The 25,213-nt window shown below is 57.5% G+C and overlaps 1 protein-coding gene across 2 annotated transcripts; it reads right to left on the minus strand.

Moving 5' to 3' along the window:
* Nucleotides 1-24,273, minus strand: LOXL1 (lysyl oxidase like 1). Of its 2 annotated transcripts, XM_027067740.2 has the most exons (7): nucleotides 22,768-24,250; nucleotides 8,872-8,980; nucleotides 5,846-5,983; nucleotides 5,215-5,371; nucleotides 4,299-4,394; nucleotides 2,527-2,642; nucleotides 1-341 (listed from the first exon to the last, which is right to left on the minus strand). In XM_027067740.2, the coding sequence occupies exons 1-7, from the start codon at nucleotides 23,906-23,908 to the stop codon at nucleotides 335-337; spliced, it is 1,764 nt and encodes a 587-aa protein (XP_026923541.1). In that variant the 5' UTR covers nucleotides 23,909-24,250; the 3' UTR covers nucleotides 1-334. The 2 variants fall into 2 exon arrangements, with proteins under 2 accessions (XP_026923541.1, XP_053079717.1); XM_053223742.1 differs by lacking the exons at nucleotides 1-341; nucleotides 2,527-2,642 and adding an exon at nucleotides 2,662-4,098 and having other exon boundaries at nucleotides 22,768-24,273.
* Between the last annotated feature and the right edge of the window lie 940 nt (nucleotides 24,274-25,213).

Below are 25,213 nucleotides of genomic sequence, written 5' to 3' on the forward strand. Positions count from 1 at the left end.
TAGAAAAACCTTGTTTTATTCAGCCCGGGGTCTGGGCAATCTTGCTCTGTGGTAAGGCCAAAATACAAAAAATAAAAACCAACCATCGACAAAATAACGTTGTAGAGAAGAGTTAAGTACAAAATTGGGCCTGGCATCCGGAATCCCTGTGGTTTCGGTCTGCGTTTGCTCCCTGAGGCCGGCAGGGAGGGATGCCTGTGGCTTCCAGCTGCCCCTGCCTGTGGGTGGGGGCTGGGCCCCTCGGGGCCAGGTCTGTCCTGGCAGGAGGCTTCCTGGGGAGCCGGGCTGGCTTTGGGAAGTGGGGACTTCGGCCGTGTGTCCATTCTCTCCGAGATCAGGATCTAAGGAAAGAAAGAGAACGGTGGTAGGCTGCAGGGCAGGACCCCTCACTCGACTGTCAGCAAGCCCACCTCTGCCTCCCAAGCTGAGGGCTCCCCTTCCACAGCCCAGATCCCTGGGACGGGAGGCCCCAGCTTCAAGAAGAGGGGCTTCATGGACTCACCGACCCACCCAGGGTGCGGTCTCTGCACCACCCCCTCCCCATGCCCCGAGTTCCACAGTGTTTTCTAGGCCATTAGTAGAGCTGCTACTGTCTGGAAACACTTTTTTTTTTTCTAACTCAGTACTTTTCAAAAAAGCCTCCTTCTTCCTTTTCAGAAACATGAGCGAAACCCACAGGCGTCAGTCCCATGGCCTTTCTGGGAACACTGCGTCCGGCTTCCTGTGCGCTGGCCCGGCCGCCCGCCTGCGGTCAGGGTAGCAGAGACGCTCTAATAAGACCTGAGCCTTTCCAAGCACTTATGTAAAGGGCTTGGAAAGAAGGGCCTCAGCCTTCCCTGGCCCGCAGGCCCCAGGGGAGCTGGAGGGGTGCATGGGGCTGCTTCTCTGTCTGCCCTGCTGAGGGGCCTAGCTCATGGCATCACCAGAAAATGGGATGCTTTTCAATCCACCTTTCCCAGCAGCAGGCAGGAAAAGAGAGGGATGCAGGCTCCCTGCTTCCCTGCGTATCCCTTGACCCCCTTTTTTCTTATGTGCCCCTTCCTTCCTTCCTTCCTTCCTTCCTTCCTTCCTTCCTTCCTTCCTTCCTCTTTCTCCTTCCCCAGAATTGCTTCCCAGAGGCCCTCTACCACTGAGATGGCCCCTGAACTGGGAATGGCTGAATAAGAGAGGCCCTGAGGAGGAAGGAGGTCAGAAACCCAGGCCTATGAGAGAGCCAAGTTGCCAGGGATGGGGCAGGAGTCAGTTGTTTTAGACAGACTCTGTGACCTTGACAATTTTGATCAAATTCAATTTATGAGGAATCTGATCTCTGTATTCAACTAGAGGCTGCTGTTCTCATTTTTAGCATATGTGGTGTAGTGGGGGTGGGGGTAGGGGTGGTGTGTGTGAACAGTTAGCTTAATGGTAGCAGCCAAGGGTAAAAGGGCTGTATCTAAATGGGCCCTGACTCTGATCACACACTGAGCCTTAATCCTGGTCACACACTGAGCCCTGACCCTGGTCACAAACTGAGCCCTAATCCTGGTCACACACTGAGCCCTAATCCTGGTCACACACTGAGCCCTAATCCTGGTCACACACTGAGCCCTAATCCTGGTCACACACCGAGCCCTGCCCCTGGTCACACACTGAGCCTTGAGCCTGGTCACAGGCTAAACTTCATACCTGTGAATCACTGATAAGCATATGCTGACTCTCTGGGCCTTGGAGTCTCTGCCATTTGTCACCCAGCTGATGGCCTAAAGCAACTCCTGGGCTTTTTGTTTGTTTGTTTTTAAGTGGAAAAGAGTTGCTGTGGTCTGATCATTTTAAATTCACATGGGTGGGGTGGGGTTTCTTTGCGAGTTTGTAAGCAGAGGGTCCCTCTGCAAAGTGGCAACTGAGGACCCCGCCAAAGGCTTGGGCCAGAGTGCATCAGCTTCCCCTACGACTGGGCCCAGGCGTGGATGAAAGCTCATTCCAGCCAGTATCAGTTCTAACTCGGGGCTGTTGAACTCAATCCACTTGATAAGGCCACTAACGATTCACTGAGCACCGTTATGAAGGATTCTCCAACCCGCAGACATCAGGCCTTTCAATCTTTCAGTCGCACAAGCCTACAGGGGAAGGGCCTATTTTGTAGTTGCGAAAAGTAGTTCGGAGAGGTGAGGCAAACTGCCCAATGGTCACAGAGCGAGGAAGCCTCAGAGGCAGGACTGCAGACTTCCACCCAATTATGCTGCCTCCTGCTGGTTCCCATCTGGAGCCACACAATCTGGCCCCAGATCAGCACGCCAGGGCCCGGCTTCCACCGTGAGCACTCAGCCTGGGGCTGGCATGGACGAGGCTCCTCCTGCTTAGCCTGTGGGCTGGGCCCAGCCGCAGCTGGGTTTGGCTAGGAAGGTGACTCAAAGCACAGGTATCTTGTGTATTTCATGCAGCCCTGCCTGCCACTCCCTGGCCATCCCCCCCCCCCCCCCCCGCCCCCGACCTCAAGGGTAGAAAAGGGGCTGGGGGAGGGGGGGAGGGTGGTGGGTGTGCACTTACTGGACAATCTTGCAGTTTGTTGTAGAAACATAGCGACCTGTATAGTGAATGTTGCATCTCACCACATTGTTGGTGAAGTCAGACTCCAAAACAATATACTTCGGGTTCACGTGAACCTGAAGAAGAAGGGGAGCAGAGGGCAAAGGGACCTGGTCAGGGGGCTGCATTTCACCTGGTCATTAGGGAAGGCCCCGGAGACGCAGACAGACAGACGTGGAGGAGACAGACGACAGAAGGATATAGGATGATGGAGGAAGACCCCTCAAGACCAAGAGATACGGAGACAGAGCCACACTGGTGGAGAGACATGGAAAGAGAGAGAGGAAAGAAGAGACAGCTCGTGGTCAAAGAAAACATCGCCAGATCACCCTTATAGGAATGTGGGAAGCTTCCCCGGAGCCAGAGCCTGGGCCAGGTGGGCCCTCCACTGGGCACTCAGGGTCAGAGAGGTTGAGTCACTGCCCCAGGGAACACAGCAGTGAATGGGGGGCAGGGGCTGGGCAGGGATGCCAAGGCTGGTCTCCTGAGTCTGAGGCTGGCACCCTGTTACCACCCATGCCTGTCTACATGACCGATGGAAGGGTTGTCTGCTGCCAGGTGGCATCTCCCGCCCTGGAGCTGGAGAACCTGACGCTCAGTGAGATGATGGCCCACCCGTGCCTTTTGTCTGAAGAACCACTGGGACACAGGAAGCCTTCTAAATGTCGGATTAACTGGGGAGGGGGTGCTTCACTGGGGTAGGCTACACCCAGACTAATATTTGCAGAACATGGAAGAACGTGTTACTTTTAAATCCTTTACACTCCCCAAGGGCAGGAATTGTGCATTACTTAGGTGGTTCCATTCCCTACTGCCTGGAACTCAGAGGGTCCTTTGCCCATGTCTGGTGAGTGGATGAACCAAGGGAAGGAGAAGAACCCTGGCCCCTGGGTGAGTTGAGCAGAGGGGCCTCTGAGCCTGCTGGGAGGTGCTTGGGACCGGACTGTAACCAGTGGCTTCTGGGTTGCTGCATTCTGAATGCAGCTTTCCCGGCAGGCTGTGTTCATGCAGGTTAGAGCACCTCCCAAGCCCATCGTCACTGCTCACAGCTCTGTCTTTGCTGCTCTGGGGTGTGGAGCTGCGGGTCCAGGGGCCCTGGTGGAGTGGTTCCCCACCTTTGCTTTGCACCTTCACAGAGGAGGCTGACCTTTGACTTCCCCAGGTGAGACAGCGATGCCCAGGCCCCAGCACAGCCTGCATGGATGTACCACATGGGGCTGTGTGTCCTTAACATGCTTTTCTACCCACTCTCACCCCACCCCCAGGGAAGTGGCTCTGGAGTAGCATTCATTGCAGGAGGGGTTCAGGCCAGAGGGACTCTTGGTCACAGGAGCCCTGGGCTTTGCAGGGGTCACTGTGAGGAGTGGAGGGTCTCTTCAGAGAATGGCAGGGTCCCCTTCCAGATGGCACAAAGCCTGCCCTGTCTGCAGACGGGGGGGTGCACCGCACTTCAAATCCTCTGTCGCTTAGGGAAGACAGTGTCACTGCCTCCTGTAGCATCACCGCACCTGGGCCGAAGGTGCCTTGGTGTCTCTATGGAAAGAGAGGCTCTGTCGGCCTGAGGCTAAGAGCCTCCAGGGGGAAGAGGAGACCCCCACTCCAGGTTGATGTCCAGGATGCCACCTCAGCAGCTGGGGGAGGAGGGGGTGCCCCAGTGGCTGAAGCATATCCCAGAGGCAGGGGCACTGAGCACAAGCAATAGTAGGGGGAGTGGCCCAGACCAGGAGGCCCACCTTGAGGACATAGTTCCCAGGCTGCACATCAGTTATGTCAATCCACTGGCAGTCGATGTCCGCGTTGTAAGTGTCATAGCAGCCGGGGCTCAGGCCCTGGGAAGAGGGGACAGGATCAAGGCTGGGGTGCCACCCTGTGCCTTTCCAGCAGTCTGGCCCCACCTTCCTCTGACCCGGGGTAGCTGTTCAGAGTCGGTGTGTCCCTTCTTTTTTTTAAATTTTTTTAAAGTTTATTTCTTTATTTTTGAGAGAGAGGGAGAGAGGGAAAGAGAGAGTCCCAGAGCCGGGTGCGGGACTCAAACCCAAGAACCGTGAGATCATGACATGAGCTGAAATCAAGAGTCAGATGCTCAACCGACCTAACCACCCAGGTGCCCCAGGGTGTGTCCCTTCTGAAACCAGTGGGTGGATGGACCAGAGAGACAACAGGGAGGTATAATAGCCAGGCAGAAGGGACTGAAGGAGGGGGATGGCTGGAGAGATGGATGGAGGACTGGATGAAGAGACAGAGGGGCAGGACAGAGAGACACTCGGTGGATGTTTGGACAGACTGATAGAAAGGTGGATTTGGGTGGATGACCAGGCAATGGAACACCACGCCATCTACGTTTCGCTGCAATGTTCCTTTCTCTCCTTGGGCAGCACACCTGGGAGGCAATGCAGGGAGGGGTCCAGGCAGGGGAGGGGGTGGGCGGCCCCCACAGGGGAGGGGGTGGGGGCCCTGTGGTGGCCTGATGACCCGTGAGAAGACCCTTGCTCTGACGGAGCTGAGTGGAGCCTTGGTGCTGACCCATCTTCAGCCTGGCCCAGCTGGACATCGCTCTCTGCTCCCTGGTCCCCTCTGGCCCCACTCCCCTGGGCAGGCTTCACCCCCATGCTCCCGTGTCCCCACCGCGGTGCCCTCGCCTGGCCGGACCTGCGTGTGAGAGGTGCATGCGTAGCGCTTGAGGTTGCCGAAGTCACAGGTGCTGTCCTCCAGGCAGAAGCTGGCCTTGTGGCCCTCGGCTACCTTCTTGCCTGTGGCTGCATCCAGCAGGTCGTAGTGGCTGAACTCATCCATGCTGTGGTAATGTCTGGGGGCAGAGGACAAGAGGAGGGAAAGAAGGGGGCCTAGTCACCCCTGGGCTTCCTGTGACACCGCCTCCTGACCAGTCTGGGCTCCTGGGGCTCCTTGGTTCCCCGTGTCCCTCAGGGCAGCGTCTCTGGGGCTCCCCACTTGGCCAGGTCCCCTGGGAGGGCACCCCCTCAGGATTCCTCGCGTCCTTCTTGGGCTCCCACCTGTACCAGCCTCCCTCGGGCAATTCCCCGTACTCTAGACATTTCTGTCCCCTAAGACGGATCCTCCTAGGTCCCCCTCCTGCAGTCTAGCTTTTGCTAAGGAACTCTTGCCCCAGTGGAGGATCCATGGCAGCAAATGTCTCCCGGGAGTGCCTGCCCCTCCCCGAGCACATACGCGGTGGGGGGGAGAGGAGGGGCCCCACCCGGGCCCTCCCACCAGCCCCTGCCCCTCCCTGGGCACCTATGGGGGAGAAGAGGGCCCCACTCACTGGTGACAGCTGTGCCACTCCCAGGCGTGCCGTGGCCGGTGCGGGAGGAAGTCCGCGGCTCCCTGGTTCTTCACTCGCTGGGGGAAGCGGAGCAGCACCCGTACGTCATAGTCAGTGGCCTCGGGAGTGTAGGCCGTGCTGCAGGGACAGGGTGGGGGACCGGGTGGGGCTGGGTGCCGTGTCACCAACGCCCAGAGCCAGCTGACCTGTCCCTGACCGTCCTCACAACTGACTCCCTGTACTGAGGCTGGGACTCAGGTCTCTCCCCGTCTCTCCTGACCACACGAGCTTGGCTGTACCCTCCTTTGCGGCTTCCACCCTGTGGCCGGCAGCTGCCAGAGGAGTCTTTCTAAAGCAGCGTCTGGTCTGGCGATGACAATCTCATCTGCAGGTGACTCTCGGTGGGGGACAGCCTCTGGGGGCGGGGGGACCTATCGATATCTCTGGAGGGCTTTTTAAGAATGGCCCATCCAGGAGATTTTGATAAGTGGTCCCTCCTCTGGATGGGGATGGGGTCCCGGTTGTTGACCAAAGTACCATGTCTCAGGTGCAGGACTAAGACACAGGCTCGGGCTCTTCCATGTCAGAGTCCCTTCACTTTCCCGTTCCTGTCTGCCCTGCTGCTCCCCCACACATCCTGGGTTCCAGCTTCAGACACTGTTTCTCAAAAACGCACTTCACTCATGCTAATCTATACTTTTGCCCGTGCTGTTCTTCGTTGGACCCAGAACTCACCCAGCCTCCTAAGCGCGACACAGGCTCCCTCCTCCAGGAAGTCTGCCTTGATTGCCCCACCAAGAAGACCCTTGATGGCCTGTGAGCTCTAACAGCACTGCCTATACACAGCCTGATGCCACATGCTCCTCTGAGCTAGGTCGGTGTGACTAGGTCCTTTCCCTGACGGTGTGGCTTCTGGAACAACGATCTGCCCTCTTCTGTTTGGGGAGCACAGGTCTGAGGCAGACTGCCTGCTCACAATTTGCTTGCTGACCCCCAATTCCCAGCTGACATGGGCTTTGTGAAAAGAGAAAGGGAGGGGGAGGAGAGGCGTGAGGGACAGCAGCGAGGGGAGGGAGGCAGACAGAGACACACACGTGCAGAAGGGCTGACTGGAGCTCCCCCCCTTCGTCAGAGTACTGCTGATAATCGTCCAGGCCGGCCTCAGGGGCACTCCCTTGGCACTCATTAAGGTCTGGGTCCTAAAGCCAGAGGCAGGAGGTGGCCAGTTGTGGGGATCAGCTCTCTCTGAGAGGATGTCTGCACAACAGGCGGTGCAGGCTCCTGTCTGCCAGGACGTAAGGCCCTTGGCCTTGTCTGGGGGAGGCTTGGAATCTGTCTGTGTCTGGGTTGGAACAAAACATCCTCCTTCCCTCTGTTCAGTTAAATCCTGCCCTTCTGTTCAGCCCGGCACACCGTGGGAACCCATCAGGGTCTAGGTTCTAGGCCCGGCGTGGCCACAAACTCGCGGTGAGACTTGGAGCACGTCCCCTCCCTGGTCTGGGCCCTGCCTGTAGCCCACGCCACCCGTGATCCCGGAGAGCCCCACCATCCCAGGCCTCAGTTCCGCTGGCTCTTCTAGCTTTGTGCCCCACGCCCAGCTTCCTCTGCCACCTCGGCCCTTGCTGGCCTTTCCTCCTCTGACCATTTTCTCCTCCTCTGACCGTGAGCCACTCATGCCAGCTCTCCTCCCACTCTCTGTGACTGGGTCCTGTCATCGGGGCGGCTGAGGGGCCGCTCTCCAGTGGCCCAGGACAGGGGGCCGGGCTGCCTCTTCCCCAGCCCATCTGGGAACTCGGGTCTGGGCCCACAGGGTGCTTCATGAAGATGGGATGATAATTTAGCTTTGACTCAAACTCCTCAAAACTCAGCTTCAGTGGACTGCCTTGCAGGCTGTCAGGTGCTCACTGCTGGAGGGACTGGTGACAGCAGGAACACGATCATTATGCTCCCTTCCCAGGGACAACTGAGGGGAGACCAGACCTGACTGGGCAGGCCAGCGGAGTGGTACAGTGGACCTCCTTATCCGCAGTCTCGTTTTCCGTGCTTTTGGTCACCCACGATCAAGGGCAAGACATTCTGGACCTAGGAAGCGGTGGGTGAAGTTACAATCTGGTGTAAGCGTCTTATCCCGTGACAGACGGATAAGGCCTTGTGGTCAGCTACTGAGTGGCAGTGCACTAGCAAGTCCGTAAGTGGGAAAATGTGGAAATTCCAAAGGGCTTCCCAGATACTGAAAAGTGAAAGTAAATAAAGACTCCAAAGTGGGGGGGGGGGGGGGAGGCAGCAAGTAATTAAGAAAAATAGATGTTCTCAACATAGAGAGATGTCAACAAACGAGTCAGGACAATGTAACCTCTAACAGATTCTTTTAGCACAGGGAGATGTCCCCAAAGCATATGTATTTGAACAGAATATTCGCCTTTAATAAATTCAGAAGCAAGGGCTGCAGGAGGCAGAGACGCCCAGGAATAACGGAGAGTTGGCTGTGCTCACCTTCCGGTTCTTGCAAACTGGTCTCCTTTCCCGGTCTCTCTACTGCCATGCATAACTGGGGCCCCTTTGTCACCCGCGCCCACTGCCCCTGCTGGAGAGCCACACCTGTCCTCCTTGGAGAGGGCTCTGTACTCCTGCCCTCTATCCTGAAGGCTTGTTCCCCCATTGGACTTCCCTGGGTCCTTGTGGGAGCACCTTCTCGTGAGGCAGCTCAGATTGGAAAAGTTTTAGTTCCTCTCTTTGCTCCCCAGTCGCCTGGGGCGACTTCATACTTTCAGGGCTGGAGTGAAGATTAAATGCCCCAGTAAAGTTCCTTGTATAGTGACCTATATAGAAATGCTCACTTGTTCCCTTCTCTTCCTGACTCCCTGCGGGCAGGCAAGGCTCACAGATGAAGAGGTCAGGGTCCTGAGAGGCTCCGAGGCTTGGCCAGGGTCATTCAGACTGTAGGCAGCCTGGCTGGCATGAGCACAGGCTCAGGGTGAGTCCCAGAGCCTGTCCGGACATTCCATGCTTCATCGTCACCTCCTTACCTGGCCAGACACTTCTCCTCCGCAGCACAGCGCAGAGAGTACAGGTGGGCTCTCTGGACATAAGTGGATGCTTGCACGTAGTTGGGGTCCGGGACCAAATCAGGGAGACCTGGGGATGGAGTGGGGTAGATGGAGGTAGGGGAAAGAGTTGGCATCGAGGGGTGTCAGGCTGGCCACGGCTAATGCCCAGAGACCTCCCCAGCCCCAAGCACCCTTTGCTGTTCTCCTTCCTCTACACAGGGTGTCGCCTCCTCCAGGAAGCCTCCCAACCTGAGCCAGGGGTATGACTGGAACTGTTTCCCCTGGGCTCAGGTGTGGGCCAGAGAGGTCGGGGAGCTCCATGCTGTGGGAGCCTCTGAGCGCTCCCTGGAAGAGCTGGGACGTGAGCGAGGTCTGGGAGGCAGGATAACGTTTGGTGAGCTAGAGAAGAGAAAAGGGTATTCTTGGCAGGGCGACCAGCACGAACAAGGGCCTGGAGGCAGGACTAAGTTGAAGCAAGCAATTTCCAGACACTGCCTCCCTGTCCTTGTTCCCCAGGCCTCCGGACCCCAGCCCCCGTCTGCAGACAGCTTTCTTCTTGAACCACCAGGAGAACCCTGGGTTCTGGCCCCACGTGGGTCCCAGAGAGCTCATGGGCAGGGCCAGGTAAGTGCTGGTTGGCACAAGTGGGGTGGACAGGAAGGGAAGGGCTAGTGGGAAAACACATCCCCAGAGCAGGCTGCTGACAGGGCAGGATTCTCGGACTGGGCGCCCAGCCCGACCTTCTTCAGGATTCCTTTCTTCCTGCCATCGGCCCCCAGACCTGACCGCACCCTCCCCTGTCTGCAGCTTCTGGCCTGCAACCTGAGGGGCCCGGCTTCCTCCCCTGCAGGACCCAGGGAAGTCGGGAGTCTGCTCAGCTCCTGTGATCACTTGTACCCTGGGACATGCTAGAGCCAGGGATCTGTCCACCCTGCACCTCCCCCACGTCTGTGCACAACTTGGTCCCAGGGAGCATAATTAGGAATTAGCAGAAACCAAACTCAGGTGTCTAGACCGTCTCCGCACTGGAATAAAGAAGGAAAGATCTGATCTGGTGCTGGGCGTGCAGGAGTGGTGGGGGCAGGGTGGGGTAGGAGGTGGGCAGGGGGCACTCCAGAGCCTTCAGCTCCATCCCAGCTTGGCCACTGACTTCAGGGTTTGCGAGCCGGGGGCTCTTTGTCCCCTTACCCTCAGGCTTCGGGGATTCTGGCAGATAAGCAATGACATGAGCCTACAGGTTGCTTAGTTTCTTTCAAGCTCTCTGCTCTTGGGGGACAAGTAAGGTACGGGGACTTGAGTCACACAGACCGGATTCCGGCCCCTCTTCTTGCTGCCAAAACCCTCTTGTCAGGTTCCAGGTCCCGAAGGTGAGGCAGACCCTCACACACACACATCCCTTGGGCTCCAGACCCCAGCCCTGCTCACCCTGGGCCTGGGCCTCATGCAGGAGCCTGGTCCAGGCAGCCAGCGTGATCTCACCTACTCGGAATGGAGAGGAAGCTTGGAGCACAAGGGTGGGTGAGGATGAGGTGGCTCCTGGCTGAGGGGGGCCGTCTTGGCCAGCCTAGGTCCCATTACTCAAGCTCCAGGAATGCCTGCAGTCATTTCCCAAGGGATCCTAGGGCCCTCAAAGCGAGGGCCCACCTCGGTGCCAAGCTGGTTCTCGCGCTCTGGTCCCCAGAAGCCTCTGGTGGGGTGGGGTGGGGGGCGGGGGAGGTGAGGAAGACGGGAATGGTCCCTCTCCCCATCATCAAAGTGCCTTTCCCATAGCAACTATGTGGGGGTGGGTTAGCTGGGCCTGAAGCCTCACGAGATCCAGTATTTGGCGCCAGACGGCCTGCCTCCCCCACCCCAGGCCCGGTTTCAATAAACAATGCACAGATGGCTCCTCAAAGCTTTTCTGGCCCGACCCTTCCTCTCTAGGCCACTCCATGGAGTGGCTGTGCAGTCCAGGGAAGTTAGAAAAGCCAGCTATGGAAGAGGCCAGAAGTACTCAGGGCCAGCGAGGGCTGGTGACACTCCTGGCCTGTGACTGAGCCCCGACCCTGCTCCTATACTGAGCCCTAATTTTGGCCACACACTGAGGTCTGACACCTATCAACAACTCGGAACCTCAAGATTATGGACTAAAAACTCTGTACTTACAACCATTTTTAGGGAATTGCTTTGACATCATTAATCCTTGTTGGTTATAACTGAGTGGGTGGAGGTGTTTTTTGTTTTTTGTTTGTAAACTTCAAAGCCATGGGGGGAGGGGCACCTGTAGCATCTACATGTGGGGATTCCGGAGGAAGACTAAGGACAGACAGCTCAGAGCTGCTGGTCACAATCTGAGCCCTGGCCCTGGCCACAGGTGACCATCTTCCTCTTACTGTTGAGGAATCTCAGATTCACACGGGTGCCTTCTGCTCCAAGAAGTCTCCCTTGACTGGCAGTGACATTCCAGGCTCACATACTTCTCCTGTCTCCCCGCTGGATCTGTATTGATCTATAATTAGATGTCATCCTATTTACCTGTGTCTACTTCCCTCCAGATCCTGCACTGGGTACCACTCACGCCCTAAGCAGGCAACCCACCATGCTTTGGGGCTGACTAACTGACCCGTCCCATTGGCCTCTGTCAGGCAAGTTTCTTTAGTGATTAGTGGCTTAATACTTCATATTTTACCCTGTTCCTTGCAAGGCACCAGGGCACATGGAGGTGCTGGAGGGAACCAAGGCTCAGAGAGGGCAATGAATTTGCCCATGGTGGCACAGTGAGTTGCAGCAGCCCTAGGAGGAGCTCCCCACCCCCTCCTAGGGCTCTACTTATCACTGTTTTTATACAAATGAACTTTTTTGAAGTATAATCTATACACAGTCAAATGCAGATTTAAGATACACAGTTTGATAAGTTTTGACAAATGGCATACACAGCGTGACTACCACGACCATCAAGCTAATTATTGTTTCCATCATCCCTGAAAGTTCTGTCCTGCCTTTCCCAGTAAGTTCTTTCCTCCCCCAACCACCCCAAGTAACCATTGATCTGCTTTTCAATCACCTTAGACAGTTATGCCTTTTCTAGAACTTAAATGGAATCACTCCTATTATTTTATCTTCTTTGTTCTGTATCTCTGATCATCACAGGGGTCCTGTGACTCCCCTAACTGGCTTCCCCTGGCCATACTCCACCTCTGTCACACTGGGGGAAGCTGCTGGAAAATAAGGTAGCCTTGGGAGCTCAGGCTTGGTCCCCCTATGTCTTTCAGAGGAGGGGATCCCCTGGGAACCCCAGGCCCTTCCCTCAGCTGGCATGTTTCTCTAGGAGGGAACAATGCCTCCTTCTCCTCCTGCTCTCCCAGGAGGCATTCCATTGGCAGTGGGACCTGTAGGCTTGAGATCTCAGCCCCCAAGGGCCGGGACTTGGGGGGCAGCCCATGTGTTGTCACAAGGGGGTGAGGGAAGGCTTAAGCGGGGGCTCGCGGATGCAGGAATAGGGGACTGGTCTGCCGTTTCTGGCTTATGGGGTACAACCAGGCCCTCCAGGCAGGGTGGCCAATGTGGAGTGAAAGACAGTTATAACTGGACCATGTGCTTATCCCCCATCCCCAAAAGTGTGCATTTTAAAAGGAAGTCTCTAGAGAGAGGGTAAGGCTTACTCGGAAGGCAGGAGAACCCTCAGTCGTGGAGATACAATTTTGAGGAGGGCCTGGAACCTTTTATCCAGAATATATGGAATCATGCAACCCTTGGACCCAGCACTGGAGATTCTATAGAGTGGGTTCCAGTGGGAACTTCTCCCAGACACCCCCATTTCTTTAAATGCAGAGACTGAATTAAGCATAATTCTCATTTCGGAGCAAACAAACCATTATCACTGGTCTACACAAGGCTCCCCCTTTTGGAATAACATTTTTTTAGTGTTTATTTATTTTTGAGAGAGAGAGAGAGAGACAGAGCACAAGTGGGGGAGGAGTAGAGAGGGAGACACAATCCGAAGCAGGCTCCAGGCTCAGAGCTGTCAGCACAGGGCCCCAGGTGGGGCTCAAACTCATAAGCTGTGAGATCATGACCTGAGCTGAAGTTGGATGCTTAACTGACTGAGCCACTCAGGTGCCCCAGAATAACATTTCTTTTTAACCTTCATCATCACCCCTGACCTTCAGATATGTCCCTGAACATCTGTGTCTCTGTATAAAATCTGCACCGTGTTGGGGGTGGGTATGTATCCTTAAAGTACATAAATGATACTGTTTCACAGTCTCATCCTGTTTCTTGATTTTTCAGTCAACGTATAAACTTTTAAGATCTACCTAGCTCATTATTTGTCATTGCTAAATAGGACTCCACAGTGTGCACCCTCCGTGACCAATATGGCCAGTCTTCTGGGTTGGACACCCAAGATGGGGCCAACCATGGAAAGTGTGGCTGTACAGTCTGCCCAGGCTACCCAAGGAGTCCCTGGTCACCAACAGCATCCTGCCTTCCGCTCCCAGGAGGCAGACAGGAGCTTGGCCTCTTACCCTATTCTGTCACAGACTTTCTACGTGACCCGAGGCAGGACTGGGTCCTCTCCAGGCCTCACTGCCTCCATTTATCCAGCTCTGATCATTCTCTATCCTACTCAAGGCCTTTTGGAGCTCTGGGCCAGTCCTGGGCACCCTTCCCCAGAAGCAATGTGCTGACTGTGGGGGTTGGGCACATAGGGATTCAGGCTGCACCAGGGTCTGGGCCAGGTTAGAGGGACACTGAGTCAGAGGGCAGAAAAGGCCCTTGGGGTAGCTGAAGCCAGGCTGCTGCTCGGCTGGGGAGGGGCTCGGCATAGGTGAATCAGGTCCCAAGGCCATGCTGCAGGCAGCCTTGGAGGGGACCCCGTCAGACCCTCCGGGGCAGGGAAGACACAGAGCCGAGGATAAGGATCTTCTGCATTCCTGCTCTGTCCCTGGAGCTTCTTCTGAGTGGGCATCCAGGGCCCCTTCACAAGGTGTTCTGGACAGTCGGCCATGCTCCCCACCCCAAGCTGACCTACATGCCAGCCTGGGGGAAGCTGAGGCCTGTCTCCCTCTTCCCTGGCAGGACTTGGCTGGGACCTTCTCTGGAAAGACATCAGAAGGCAAGTTTGCCGTCCCATCCAATCCCCCATTGTACAGTCCTTTCCCTTTCCTTAGGCTCAGTTTCCCCATCTGGACTATGGACACACTAGCCTAACCTGCCCATGAGCAGTTTGATGGCTCCCAAAACACTTGGAGATTAAAAGACTTTTCAGGAGCTCTTTGGTCTATTCCCCAGCCTCGGGCAAGAGCCCAAGACCTCTCACAACCTCTACAGACGATACTTCAGCAGCCAGGAAATTCTCCCACTGTCTGACCTAAATCCTTCCTGCTTCATGAGAAATCTGTTCCCTCCTGCTCAGCGGTTCCTGGAGGCTGCCCAGTGCAGAGGGCCTGTGGTTACATTCCTGTCCCTTGCCCACACCTCACCTGTTTCCCTCTTGGCTTGCCCCTTTCTGTGGGTTCCATAAACCTCAGCTCCTTTGAACTCTTTCCTCCCCAGGCCTCCTGCTCACAAGAAGCAGATGAAGGAAAGTGGAATGCAAAATAGCCCTAATCTCTTGAGCCTGGGGCTGGAGGATAAACAATGTCCAGCAGGAACCGGTCAGTGGGTTGTGAAATATGTGTGCAGCAGGATGTTTTGGCTCAGCAGCCAGACTCCAGAGGAGCCCTTAGGTAGGGAAAGCAGCAAGCTCACACAGAGATGAGCTGACAGGCCCTCCGGGGTGGAGGTGGGCAGCTCCCAGCCCTGTGAAACCATCATCTGATAATCAGGACATTAAATTGTCAGGGTTGGCCCGGTGGTGCCACCCCTGTGTGGCGAGCAGGTCGGCGAGGTGGCTGTGGGGTTCGCCACATCCTACCATGAAGGGGCGATCCCGGCCCGGGAGAAGGAGCCACGAGAGCCATAAAGCCAGGCCCAGAGCCTGCAGTGGGTCCCCACTGCCTACAGAATCAAGCCCAGACTTCTCAGGGTGGCAGCTGAGGCCTTTTGTGGTCTGGCCTTCACCCGGCCTTTCAGATCTCATAGCCCGCAGGGTCAGGAGGCAACTCGCTAGCAAACCTGACCTCTTCTGCCCCTGGCCTCTGACACCACGGTGTCTCGTCTTGGAATTCCGGGCTTATACACGCACCCAGAGCCTTGCAGGGGCACACAGTCCTCAGGCCCCAAAGCCTACCTTGTCAGTCCTGACCACCGCTCTGCCAGCTCACGTCTGCTGCCCCCCACTCGACTGGGAGAGACAGTCCTCACTCCTCCCTGCCGCAGGGCCCAACTCCGAGGAGGGGATCTGGGGCTGTGCGTTCAGATGAGTGACAATGGGAACAGGCTGGGGCTGAGCTGGCAGGAGGCGGACATTCACCTTTGGGGAGGTCAGCCGCCTTTCCCTCTGCTGCCTCCCTGCACGCCTCACCCCCTCACACTCTACTCCGTGTGAAGACAGCCTCCGCCCCTGCTGCCCTCCCTTCCCCTGCAGGCCGGCGGGGTGCCCCCTGCCCCTACCTCCAAAAGTCTTTGTGGGTGCTTCTGTCCCCTGGGTCCCTCCCTGCCCCTCAGACCCTTCATAGGGACTTGAACTTTCGTCGTTCTTACAAAACCTGCTCAGCCACCGCCTTCGCATCTCGGCTATGGCAGCTGCGACCTTGCTGTGCAGGCTACACGCCTTTGTCTTACGCCTGGCCCCTGTCTTTCTCTTACACCCCACATCCGGCCCATCAGGAAACCCCATCAGCTCCCTCTCCAAAATAGATCCCGAATCTGACTACCCCCCCCCCCCATCGTTCCCGCCCTGCCTGCCGCTGTCACCTCCGCCTCGATCTCTATACCAGCCTCCTGTCAGCCTCTTGCCGGCCTCCCCACTGCCCATCCCCGCCTAGTGGTCAGAGACCTTGTTTAAATGTCACTGATCAGCTCAAAGCCTGCAGTAGCTCTCCAGAGGATAGAGAGTAAAAGCCCAAGTCCTCACAGTGTCTTCCAGGGTCCTGTTACCTCTCTGACCTGCCTCCTATCACGCCCCTAACTCCTGGGCTACTCTGCTGTGAGCAAACCGGGAACACACTTGAACCCCCCCTATCCCCACCCCAGGAATTCCTGCCTCAGGGCCTCTGTACTGGCTGTTTCTTCTACTGGAATGCTCTTCCTGATTGCTGCGTGTTTCATTCATTCGCCTCCTTCAAGTCTCTGCTCCAATGTCACCTTCCTGAGGCCGACCTTAACCAGCAACCTGCTCATGCCCCCTCCCCCTCCAGATCTTATCAGTGCTCACCACATTCTATTCTTTACCTATTTATTATGTTTATGCATGAAAATGCAATGTCCACAAAGGCAACGGTTTTGTCTCTTTCATTTCACTAATGAAGACCCAGCTCTAGACCGTGCCCAGCATGCAGTAAGACAACCCATAAATATTTCTTGAATGGATGAGTTTCCTCATGAGAAACCTGCCACCCAGCTGTGGGTCCGGGGGTTGGTGCACGGCAGGTGGGGGCTGGAGACACGGGTGAGCTAGCGGTGGGCTTGGGCCCCTGCACCCCGTAGCCTGGTTTCTGGCTGCTGGGCCGAGATCTCGGAGGGGACAGGGCTGGGTCTGATGCACCCCTGACTTCTCTGTACCCAGCTCGGGGCCTGGCACCTGTGTGCCCTGGGGAGCACAGGCCTCAGTACCTGCAGGGTCTGGCAGCATCTGCCTGCACGAGCAGACTTCATTACCAAGCAAAGGCTGGGACTGACTCCAAAAGTCCTTTCTTTTGACAAAGGATCAGCTTTGGGGTTGGAAAACTCATGGTTCCAGTTGGTCTACAAGCAGGAGGAAGGGTGGGTTGTCTCCTGAGGCTCTGATGGCAAAGCCTTCCCCACCCGAGTCCCTTCCTGCTCTGGTGTTCCGACACCTCATTTCTAGGTGGCACTAAAATGCCCAGTTCCGGAGTGCCCGTCAGCAAGGGGGAGAGGACCCGGACCCAACCCTAGCCCTGTGATCCCGAATCCGTACAAAAGGGCCCTCTGGGTCCGGCTGCCTGCGGCGAGGAGGCTGTTAGGTCAGAGCAGGGGAGGCGACAAGACCCAGCCTTTCCTTCCGGCCTCTGAGCCGACTGCCGCTCCGCAGGAATGCCCGGCACGGGAATTGGAAGCAGGTGTGGGCTGCCTGGGCGGCCCACCCGCCTCCTCCCTCCCTTCCTCTCCTGCCATTCCAACACTGCCCTGGGGAGTTTCCCATGTGTTCCCGGCTTGGACACGAGTGGGGTGGACTCAGGCCGGGGCTGCTGGCGGGGGTGGGGGGGCCCCTTCAGAGATGAGAGGACACTGAGATGGGGGCTCCCCGGGGTTAGGGGAGAAGGAGGAGGGGGGACAAGAGGCCAGAACTCCCAGGTCGAGTGTGGCCGCAGCCTGGTGCCCGTAAGGCTCTGATGACGCCCCACCCTGCTCGAAGGCTGTGTGGGGCCTGCGAACTTGAGGCAGACGTCCAAATTTTGGCTTTCCAGGAGGTGTAGACCTGAGAGAAACAATGGACAAGGAGCCGTACCCTTCCCAGAGAGTCGGCTGGGGTCCTTGGATGAGGGACTGTGAACTTCTCTAGCCTAGTCCTGGTCTGCACCATGGCGGTGATAATACTCTCTACCTCACAGGGTTGCTGGGGGGATTAAATGAAAAAGAAAAAAAAAAAAAAGGAAACAAAATGCTTAGCATAGTGTCTGGGGCATAGTCAGCGCTCAAGAAATATCAGCGGCTATTATTATTATTTAGAATAGGAACTGTCTCTTTTTGCAGGGATGGAGGGTTTGAGAGCAGGGGAGAAAGGATGTGGCCTTACGACTGGATGATAACAGAGGAGACAGGAAGTCTGCCTGAGCCGAGGCTGCCTGGGACACAACTTGTTTGTTCCGACACTAGTGACCTTCAACTGCCAAACAGGGAGCAGGAAGAGGACCCAGGCCCCTCTGTTGCCACAGCTCGCCTGAGCCTTTACAACAGCTTCCTCGTCCTGAAGGCTCCATTTCTTCCTGTAGGAGCACCCAAAGCAACCTCAGGGAAGGAAGAAGGGAGGCTGAGCTGTGATTCCGGCTCTACTGGGCACCAGTGATGTGACCTTGGACAAGTCACTTAACCTCTGAGGGCCTCAGTTTACTCATCTACAAAATGGGGATGAATGATACCCAGGGTCGTCCTGAGGATTCAGTGCCTCTAATCCTGAAGCTCCAGGAAGAGTATAAGACACTTAGTGAGCAAGACAGAAGTGCTTGTGAAATAAATGCCCTGGAATCTGCAGTGAGAATTGCAAGGCTTTGTGGACACCACGCCGAGAAGGGACTCTTTGCGTCCAGGGCCTTGCAGATCCACTGTCCCATCTCACCCTGTCACCACAGTGCCTGGAACACAGCAGACAGTCAAATCTCTGTTGAAGTACCAAATGAATGAGTGGATAAATGAGGAGTGCGGGATAAGCAAGAATACATAACGTTTTAAAAAATTACGTATGGCCGTTAAGAACCCAGGATGGGACCGCCATCCTGGTTTCACTACTAAGAGGTCGTGTGGTAATCAGCAAATGAGCCTGTCACCTTATCTATGAGACGGGGCAAAGAGCAGTAGCTGGCTGGTGGGGCTGCTGCGGGAATGAAGAAGGGTGATGTGCAAAGTGCCCACAAACGCTAGTGCCATTCTCTGTCCCCGGGTTGCAGTTGGAGGAACTGAGGCCCAGAGAGCTGGTGGAGGAGGCCCAGGCTCTCTCCCTGCCCCCCACCCCACCCCCACACCCCACTCGTAGGTGGAGTGTGGGTCCTCCTGGGGTCATCTCCGTGCAAGGCAGAGATGACGGGCTCGGTTTGAATTCTGGCTCAGCGGCACAGCTGTGAGACCTCCCTAGGTCTCAGTTCTCTCATCTGTGCCAGAGGAGCATAACCTCTACCTTTCCAGGAGGCTGTGAGAATGAATGAAATTGCACATTTAAGCCACCCAGCTCAGCGGGTACCCTTCAGCAAATGGCTGGGTTGTTATTATCTTCCCTGCCTTGGGGCCTCAACTCTGGACACTTTCTGGGTAGAGGTCTGCTTCTGTCCTTCCCTGCATTTACTCCAAGCCCTGTGGAAGTAGGGAGGTGACCTGGAGATCGGGAGGTGGCCTGGGGGGCGTGGGAGGGGGTAGGGGCTGGGCCAGGCATTGGGGCTGCTCTCAGGGACTAAGGGGCCCCGTCTGGCTTCCTGAGTGCTAGATGGAGAGGGGAGTACCCTAGGAACATCCCTGGATGTGCAGAGAGGTGAAACATCCAGGTTGAGGAGCAGCCCAGTTCCCATGGGACTGTGGGGGCGTGAGACAGGGAGGAGAAAAGGAAAGAGATGCCTCTGGTTCTAGAGCAATAGGCTGAGGCATTTAAGTTTTATCCTGAAGGCCTCCGGGAGTTATAAAACTCTCTCGAGCGGGAGAATAATATGGTCAACACTGCAAGGATTTATCCGCCCCACATGTAGAGGGACTGGCCAGGGACAGGCTGAGAGCAGCCCCAGCTTCCTCCTGGGCTCTGATTGGCCATGCAAGGACAGGGACGGAGGACGGCGCCAGGCAAGGCTGGCACAGCCATCAGCGATGCCCCGGGAGAATGGCCAGGGAGGCGGCTCCATGTTGCTTTCACAGGGTTGCCAGGGCCGGGGAATGAGGCCGGGGCTGGAAAGGGGAGCCCTGTGAGAAGAGTTGTGGTTTTCTGGGACCAGGAGTCAGCTTAGCCCAAAGACCACCAGCTCAGAAAAGCTGAGGCTATGGGGAGGCAGGAGCAGAGAAAAGGGGCTGGGAGAGGAGGGCCTGGCCATGGTGAAGGGAAAGGCAGGGGCCACAGCTGGGCCCGGGAATCCACCAGTCACCCTCCAGGCCTCTGCGTGGATTTGCCGAGAGCCAGGCGAAGTATGTGACCCTCTCTGGGCCTCTGTTTCCTGGTTTTCTCTCCAGTTACAAGTTTCAGAGTCAGAGACAATGGTATTGCAGGAGGCCTGGGCAGCCCCAGCCCTGGGTGGGAGGGAAGAGGGTGAAGGCGCCAGAGGAATAAACCGGGCTCTGGACAGGCACTTGGAAACTGCCCAAACATGGAGGGACGTGGGCGGTGCGCACATGTGTTTGGTGTTGTGAGGACACATCCACGCCCACACACACACAGGCTGCCAGCACCCAGCCTCAGACCCCTGGGTGTGTGGCCAGGAGGAATGAGGTCAGTCCCGGAGAATCTGCCCTGGACTCCCACACCGGGCCTGGGGGTCTGATCTCAAGCACAAGGCTTGGACTTCTCTTAACTGGGATTTTCCATGGTCTGGGCCTAGCAGGGTGGGGAGGGGGAACCAATGATCGGGGCAAGGTACTGTTCCCTCTTTGGCTTCTCAGTGAGCCCCAAACTAGCCTGTACCCTCCTCCCCCCCAACTCCCTCCCACCATCCCCTCCATGACTAGGGGAAGGAGCACCTGGAGGATGCTGATGGCCATCACTTGCAGCAATGCATGGGTACCTCCTCCTCCGGGAAGTCCTCTCTGAGCCCCTAGCCCCTAACTGGGGAGGCCCCTTGTGTGGGCCCCCCTAGCTCATCCCTCTAATGCCTGCCCAACCATAGCACTGATGTGTCCCCTATGCTATGCCTCCCCCAGAGCACGGCCTGGATTGGATGCATAGCAGCACACTGGGCGCCTGGTGGTCTACCTTCAGGGGGAAATGTCTTTAACCCCAAATGAACTGTGGGGCTCAAGAGCAAGACCAGAGGCCCTGATAAGCGCCAAGGACCCCCAGTCCAGACTTGGCCTTGCCTGGCCGGTGGCCTCTGAACTTTAAGAACTGTCGGGCCAAAGAGGGGGCCCTAGAAAACACACTGGCTTGGAGCACAGATGGGAGTCCCAGGCCTGACTCTGCCAGCAGTTCTATGGCATCTGAGGTCTCAGTTTTCTCCCCTGCCCAGAAAGTGGGGCACTTCTGGCTGAGCCCCACTCTGAGGTTGTGTATTCTAAGAAGAGCCACCGTGAAAGCTTAGCTCCCTCTAGATGGGATGACCTCTCCTCCAAGGAGCTCTAGGAGCAAATGAGGCACAACTATGAAGCACCCTGCTGCAGGATGGTCCTGGTGAGGACCAGCTGTGTGTGAGGCCACGCTGGGCAGGAGGATGTTCGTCATCACAGAAGTCCCCCGCCGCCCCCAGCTCCTGTCCTGAGCTCCTGCAGGTTCTCGAAGTGGGATTCAGCACCCAACTTGAGTGCTATGCCAGGGATGTGAAGGAGTGGGTGCTACCAGTGTGGACCTTCCTCACCCCTAGCCTTGGGCTCCAGCTGCCCCTTGGGAGACAGAAACCTTACCTCCACCCCCAAGAGGCAGCCTCTCACCCAGGTCAGTGTGGCTGGAGACAAGACAGTAGTCCCAGTGCTGACAGAGCCAGAGTAGCAAAGGCTGGCGGAGGGGGGTGGGCGGTGTACCTGTGCCCCTGGGCCCTGCAGGGCTCAGCCCTCCCCTGGTGAGTCCCACGCAGCGACCTCAGCGCCGAGCAGAGAATCGGGGCACCGACTGCCGCCTCAAGGAGGCAGGCCAGGGTTGCGATGTGGACACACAGGGGACTGCATGGAAAACCTTGACCAAAGCTGACTTTGGACTGGCAGCTACAGAGGTGGAAAGGGGGAATTCTGGGACAGCAGAAGATGGGCCAACAGTCAGCTAACCTTGGCCAGACCACAAGTGGGCCCTCACCACAGTAGCCTGCCTGCTAAGAGCATGTGTGGAGTTGTCCCTCTGAAGAAGGAAATCTGCCCCTTCGCTGTGTTCTCACGTACAGACGGCTTGGGCCTTCCCTAGACTAGGTCCTGTCTTCACGTCCCCTCTCCCCCCAAAAGATGCCAAAAGGGAGGCCTGTCGGCAGCTCCCTCCCAGGACTCTCCCCCACGCCCAGGACTAGAGTGAGCCGAGTGAAACGAGTGAGACACTGGCCTGGGCGCCAAAACACTCAGGAACCAAGATGAGTAGTATTTGAGGCAATACTTTTAAAAACCAATGCTAGTGCCAAAACATCTGTGATGAACAAAATATCAAAAGTTTAAATAAAGACGGGATCAGTATTTCTGAGCTTTCAGTTTGCCTCAGGCTCCAACAGGGCTTGGCATGGCACCACTAACTCTACTTAAAGGCTGGATATTTTGTTCATCATAGGTTTTTTTTAATGTTTGCATTATTGTTGATCTAAAAATGCCATTAAAATATTACTTTTCTTGATTACTGAGTTTTTTGACATCCCCTTAAATTTTGCACCCAGGCCAATGCCTCACTACCTCTCTAGTCTGGCCCTGGCCGTGTCCCTCTGAAGGAACTCCTGTCATCTAGTCTGGACTCTTGCCTAGGGGAAGGGCTTCCTCCCTAACCTCCTGCTCAACCAGGCCAAGCTCACAGATGCTAGTGCCTGGGACCTTGCCACACCTCCAGGGTCATCCCCTAGGACCCTGCTGACCCTGAAGTTTTCTGATGTTGATGCTCCCTGCTTCACCCTGTGTGGCTGGCTCAGGGGCATCTCCAAGGGTGCCCTGATTGAAATGAGGGAGGGCCAGGGAGAAGGGCTCCTTCCCTTTGTCCCCAGATGACCCAAACCAGGTCTGGAAGGTGCCTCCTCCCAAAGCCTGGCCTCCAGCCCCTACCCATCAAGCCAGGGTCAGAGCCCAGGCCTCCCTGGTCAAATGCTGCCACTAACGATGAGAGGACCCGGGGAAGGTTGGGAGGTGAGACGCACGGTGGCTGTGGAATTCCTTTCTTAGCTCAGGGGAGGCCCATGGAACAGTTCCGCCGACCATGACCGTGACCGATCGTGCCCCCGGAGGGTGGGCGGCGGGGCGCGGAACGGTACTCACCACGGCCGTTCTGGTTGGGCCGGTACACGCTGCCCACGCTGAGGCGGCCCTGCTGCGCGCCGCCGCGCTCCCCACCGGGCGGGGGCGCGTCGGAGCTGCGCACCGGCAGGTAGGGCGGCTCCAGCACGCGAAACGGGGGCTGCGGCTCCACGGCCCGCGGCGGGACGTAGGCCTCGGGCGGCACGTTGGCGTAGGGCGGGTACCAGCCGAGGCGGGGGTCAGCGGCGTAGGCGCCGCCGCCGGCGGGCGGCGCGTCGGAGCCCGGGTCGGGGTAGGGCTGCTCGAAGCCGGCGGTGCCCTCGTGGTACAGGCTGTGCGAGTAGCGGCGATCCAGGCCGTCGGCGGGCGGCGGCGGCGGGGGCGGCGCGTAGGGCCTCTCGGGGGCCGGGTAGAAGGCCTGCGGCGGGTACTCGGGCTGCTCCTCGCCTCCACCGTACTCCTCGTAGCGCGCCCGCGGCTGGAAGGGGTAGATGACCCCCGCCGAGGCCACGGCCGCCGCCCCCGCGCCCCCGCCGCCGCCGCCGCGGTAGTACACGTAGCCCTGGTCGTAGGTCCGCGACGCGGGGTCGTAGGTCTCGTACTGGCTGACGAAGGGCGCCTGCGGGTAGGGGAACTGCTGAGGGAAGGAGGGCGGCTGGCGGTAGGTGGTGGCGAAGGCCGAGGCCGAGACCGAGGAGGCGGAGCCCCCGTGTCGTTGCTGGGAGACGGAGGTGCGGACCCGGGCCATGCCAGTGCTGTCCCCGACGGCCACCTCGCGCCAGTTGTCGGGCACCTGGCCGAAGCCGAACGGGTGCCGCGCCTGGCCGCGCACGGTGTCCGAGCCGACGCGCCCTGGCAGGGGCAGCGACGGGGCTTGCCGACGCCGGGGGCCTCCTTGGCTGCGCCGCTGCGGGGCCTGGGGTGCGCCGGCTAGCAGCACTCGGGAGCTACTGTCGGTGCGCTGGGGCCCGGCCGGCACGTACTCTGAGCCGGAGTTGAGCAGGCTGTACACCTGCCCGTTGTTCTCCCACTGAATCAGCTGCCGCCAGCGCCCCGGGTCTGAGCCCTGCCCCTGCCGCGCCTCCTGCCCGTGCACCAGGACGCAGAGGCAGGCGCCCCACACCAGGGCCCCCAGCTGCCAGCATGCTCGGGCTACAGCCATGGTGGCCCCTCTGCAGAGGCCTGGTGGACCGAGAGGCTCTCAGGAGTGTACTCCTGTACGTGCTTCTCTTCCCACGGCCTCGAGGACAGGACGGCTCCTTGCCTGCCCCAGCTCTAGCTTTGTCCATCCTGGCCTTGTCCCGAGCGGGACGGCTCCTCCGATGACAGCATTTCGAGGCCAAGGGGTCAGGGCAGGGCAGGGGCGGTGCCCAGGGCTGCACGAGGCTCTCTGCAGGGCACCGGACAGGCAGGACTGCCTGGGGGCCTTACATGGCCAGCCCGGTACTGGCTGGCCGCTGGGCTGGCGCTTTCCCACTCTGAATGAATAAGCAACAGGCTGGGAGCGTTGGGAGGTTTCGGGCAGCCTGGTCCGCCTGCTGGGGCCTCCTCCGCGGGGCCCTATGGCCCGCCGGTTTTTAGCTATGTTGCCTGTCCCACAGCTGCTGTGCTCCCTCAGTCCCTGGAGCTCCTAGCCAAGCCACAGACCTGCCTCTGAGGAAGGGAATGGAGCAGGGAGTAGAAAGGAGCCTCTGGGGGTGTGTGTCTGTAAGTGGGGCCCTGGCAGGCGGAGCAAGGCTGGGGTGTCTCTACCACTATGGCCATTTCTCCCTGCTTTGGACCCAGCATCTCTGGTCTCTTTGGGCTTGAGCCCCTGACTCCTGTCCACTCCAGCCTCTCCCCAGGACCTCCAGAGCTCCCCTTCTCCTAAGTCAGTGCTAAGAGACCCCCTCCTTGTTGGTGGGCTATTTGGGGACATGCTGAATTTTGGACCCCAGGTGCACCTCAGTTCCTTGGGCTGAGTACAAAGGGGCTGGAGCTTTAGCTTTTTCCTTCTTGGGCCTTACTCGCCCAGTCTATAGAATGGGGGCATGCCCTTGTGGTGAGCAGAACTTGTGAAATCCTGGGAGAGGTCAGCTTCCCACGCATCACCTCACTCGAAGTTTCGGTTCTGTGTCTTTTGAGTCAACATAGCCTGGCAATAACCTGAGTGTGCACGTTGCTAAAAATGAGACCCAGGGGCTATCTTTGACATGAGATAGGAGGCCTTAAGTGCTGTCAGCATAGAAAAGCAGAAAGAGGGATTCAGGGGAACTAGGCCCGGTCCTGTTGCTGTGATTAAGTTGCTGGGTCATCTTGGGCAAACCTCTCTCTTCTCCATTCTGATCCAGTTGTCCCATCTGATCTCTGGAGAATGAGACGAGATGGTCCTCAAGAGTGCTTTGGGAGTTTCTCTGTCCTCTCTGAGGACAGCAGAGCTGGGAGGTTCCAGAAGTTTGAATGTCTTAGCATCCAAGAAGTCACCCTC

Source organism: Acinonyx jubatus, chromosome B3 (assembly GCF_027475565.1).
Source record: "Acinonyx jubatus isolate Ajub_Pintada_27869175 chromosome B3, VMU_Ajub_asm_v1.0, whole genome shotgun sequence".
NCBI classification, from domain to species: Eukaryota; Metazoa; Chordata; class Mammalia; order Carnivora; family Felidae; genus Acinonyx; species Acinonyx jubatus.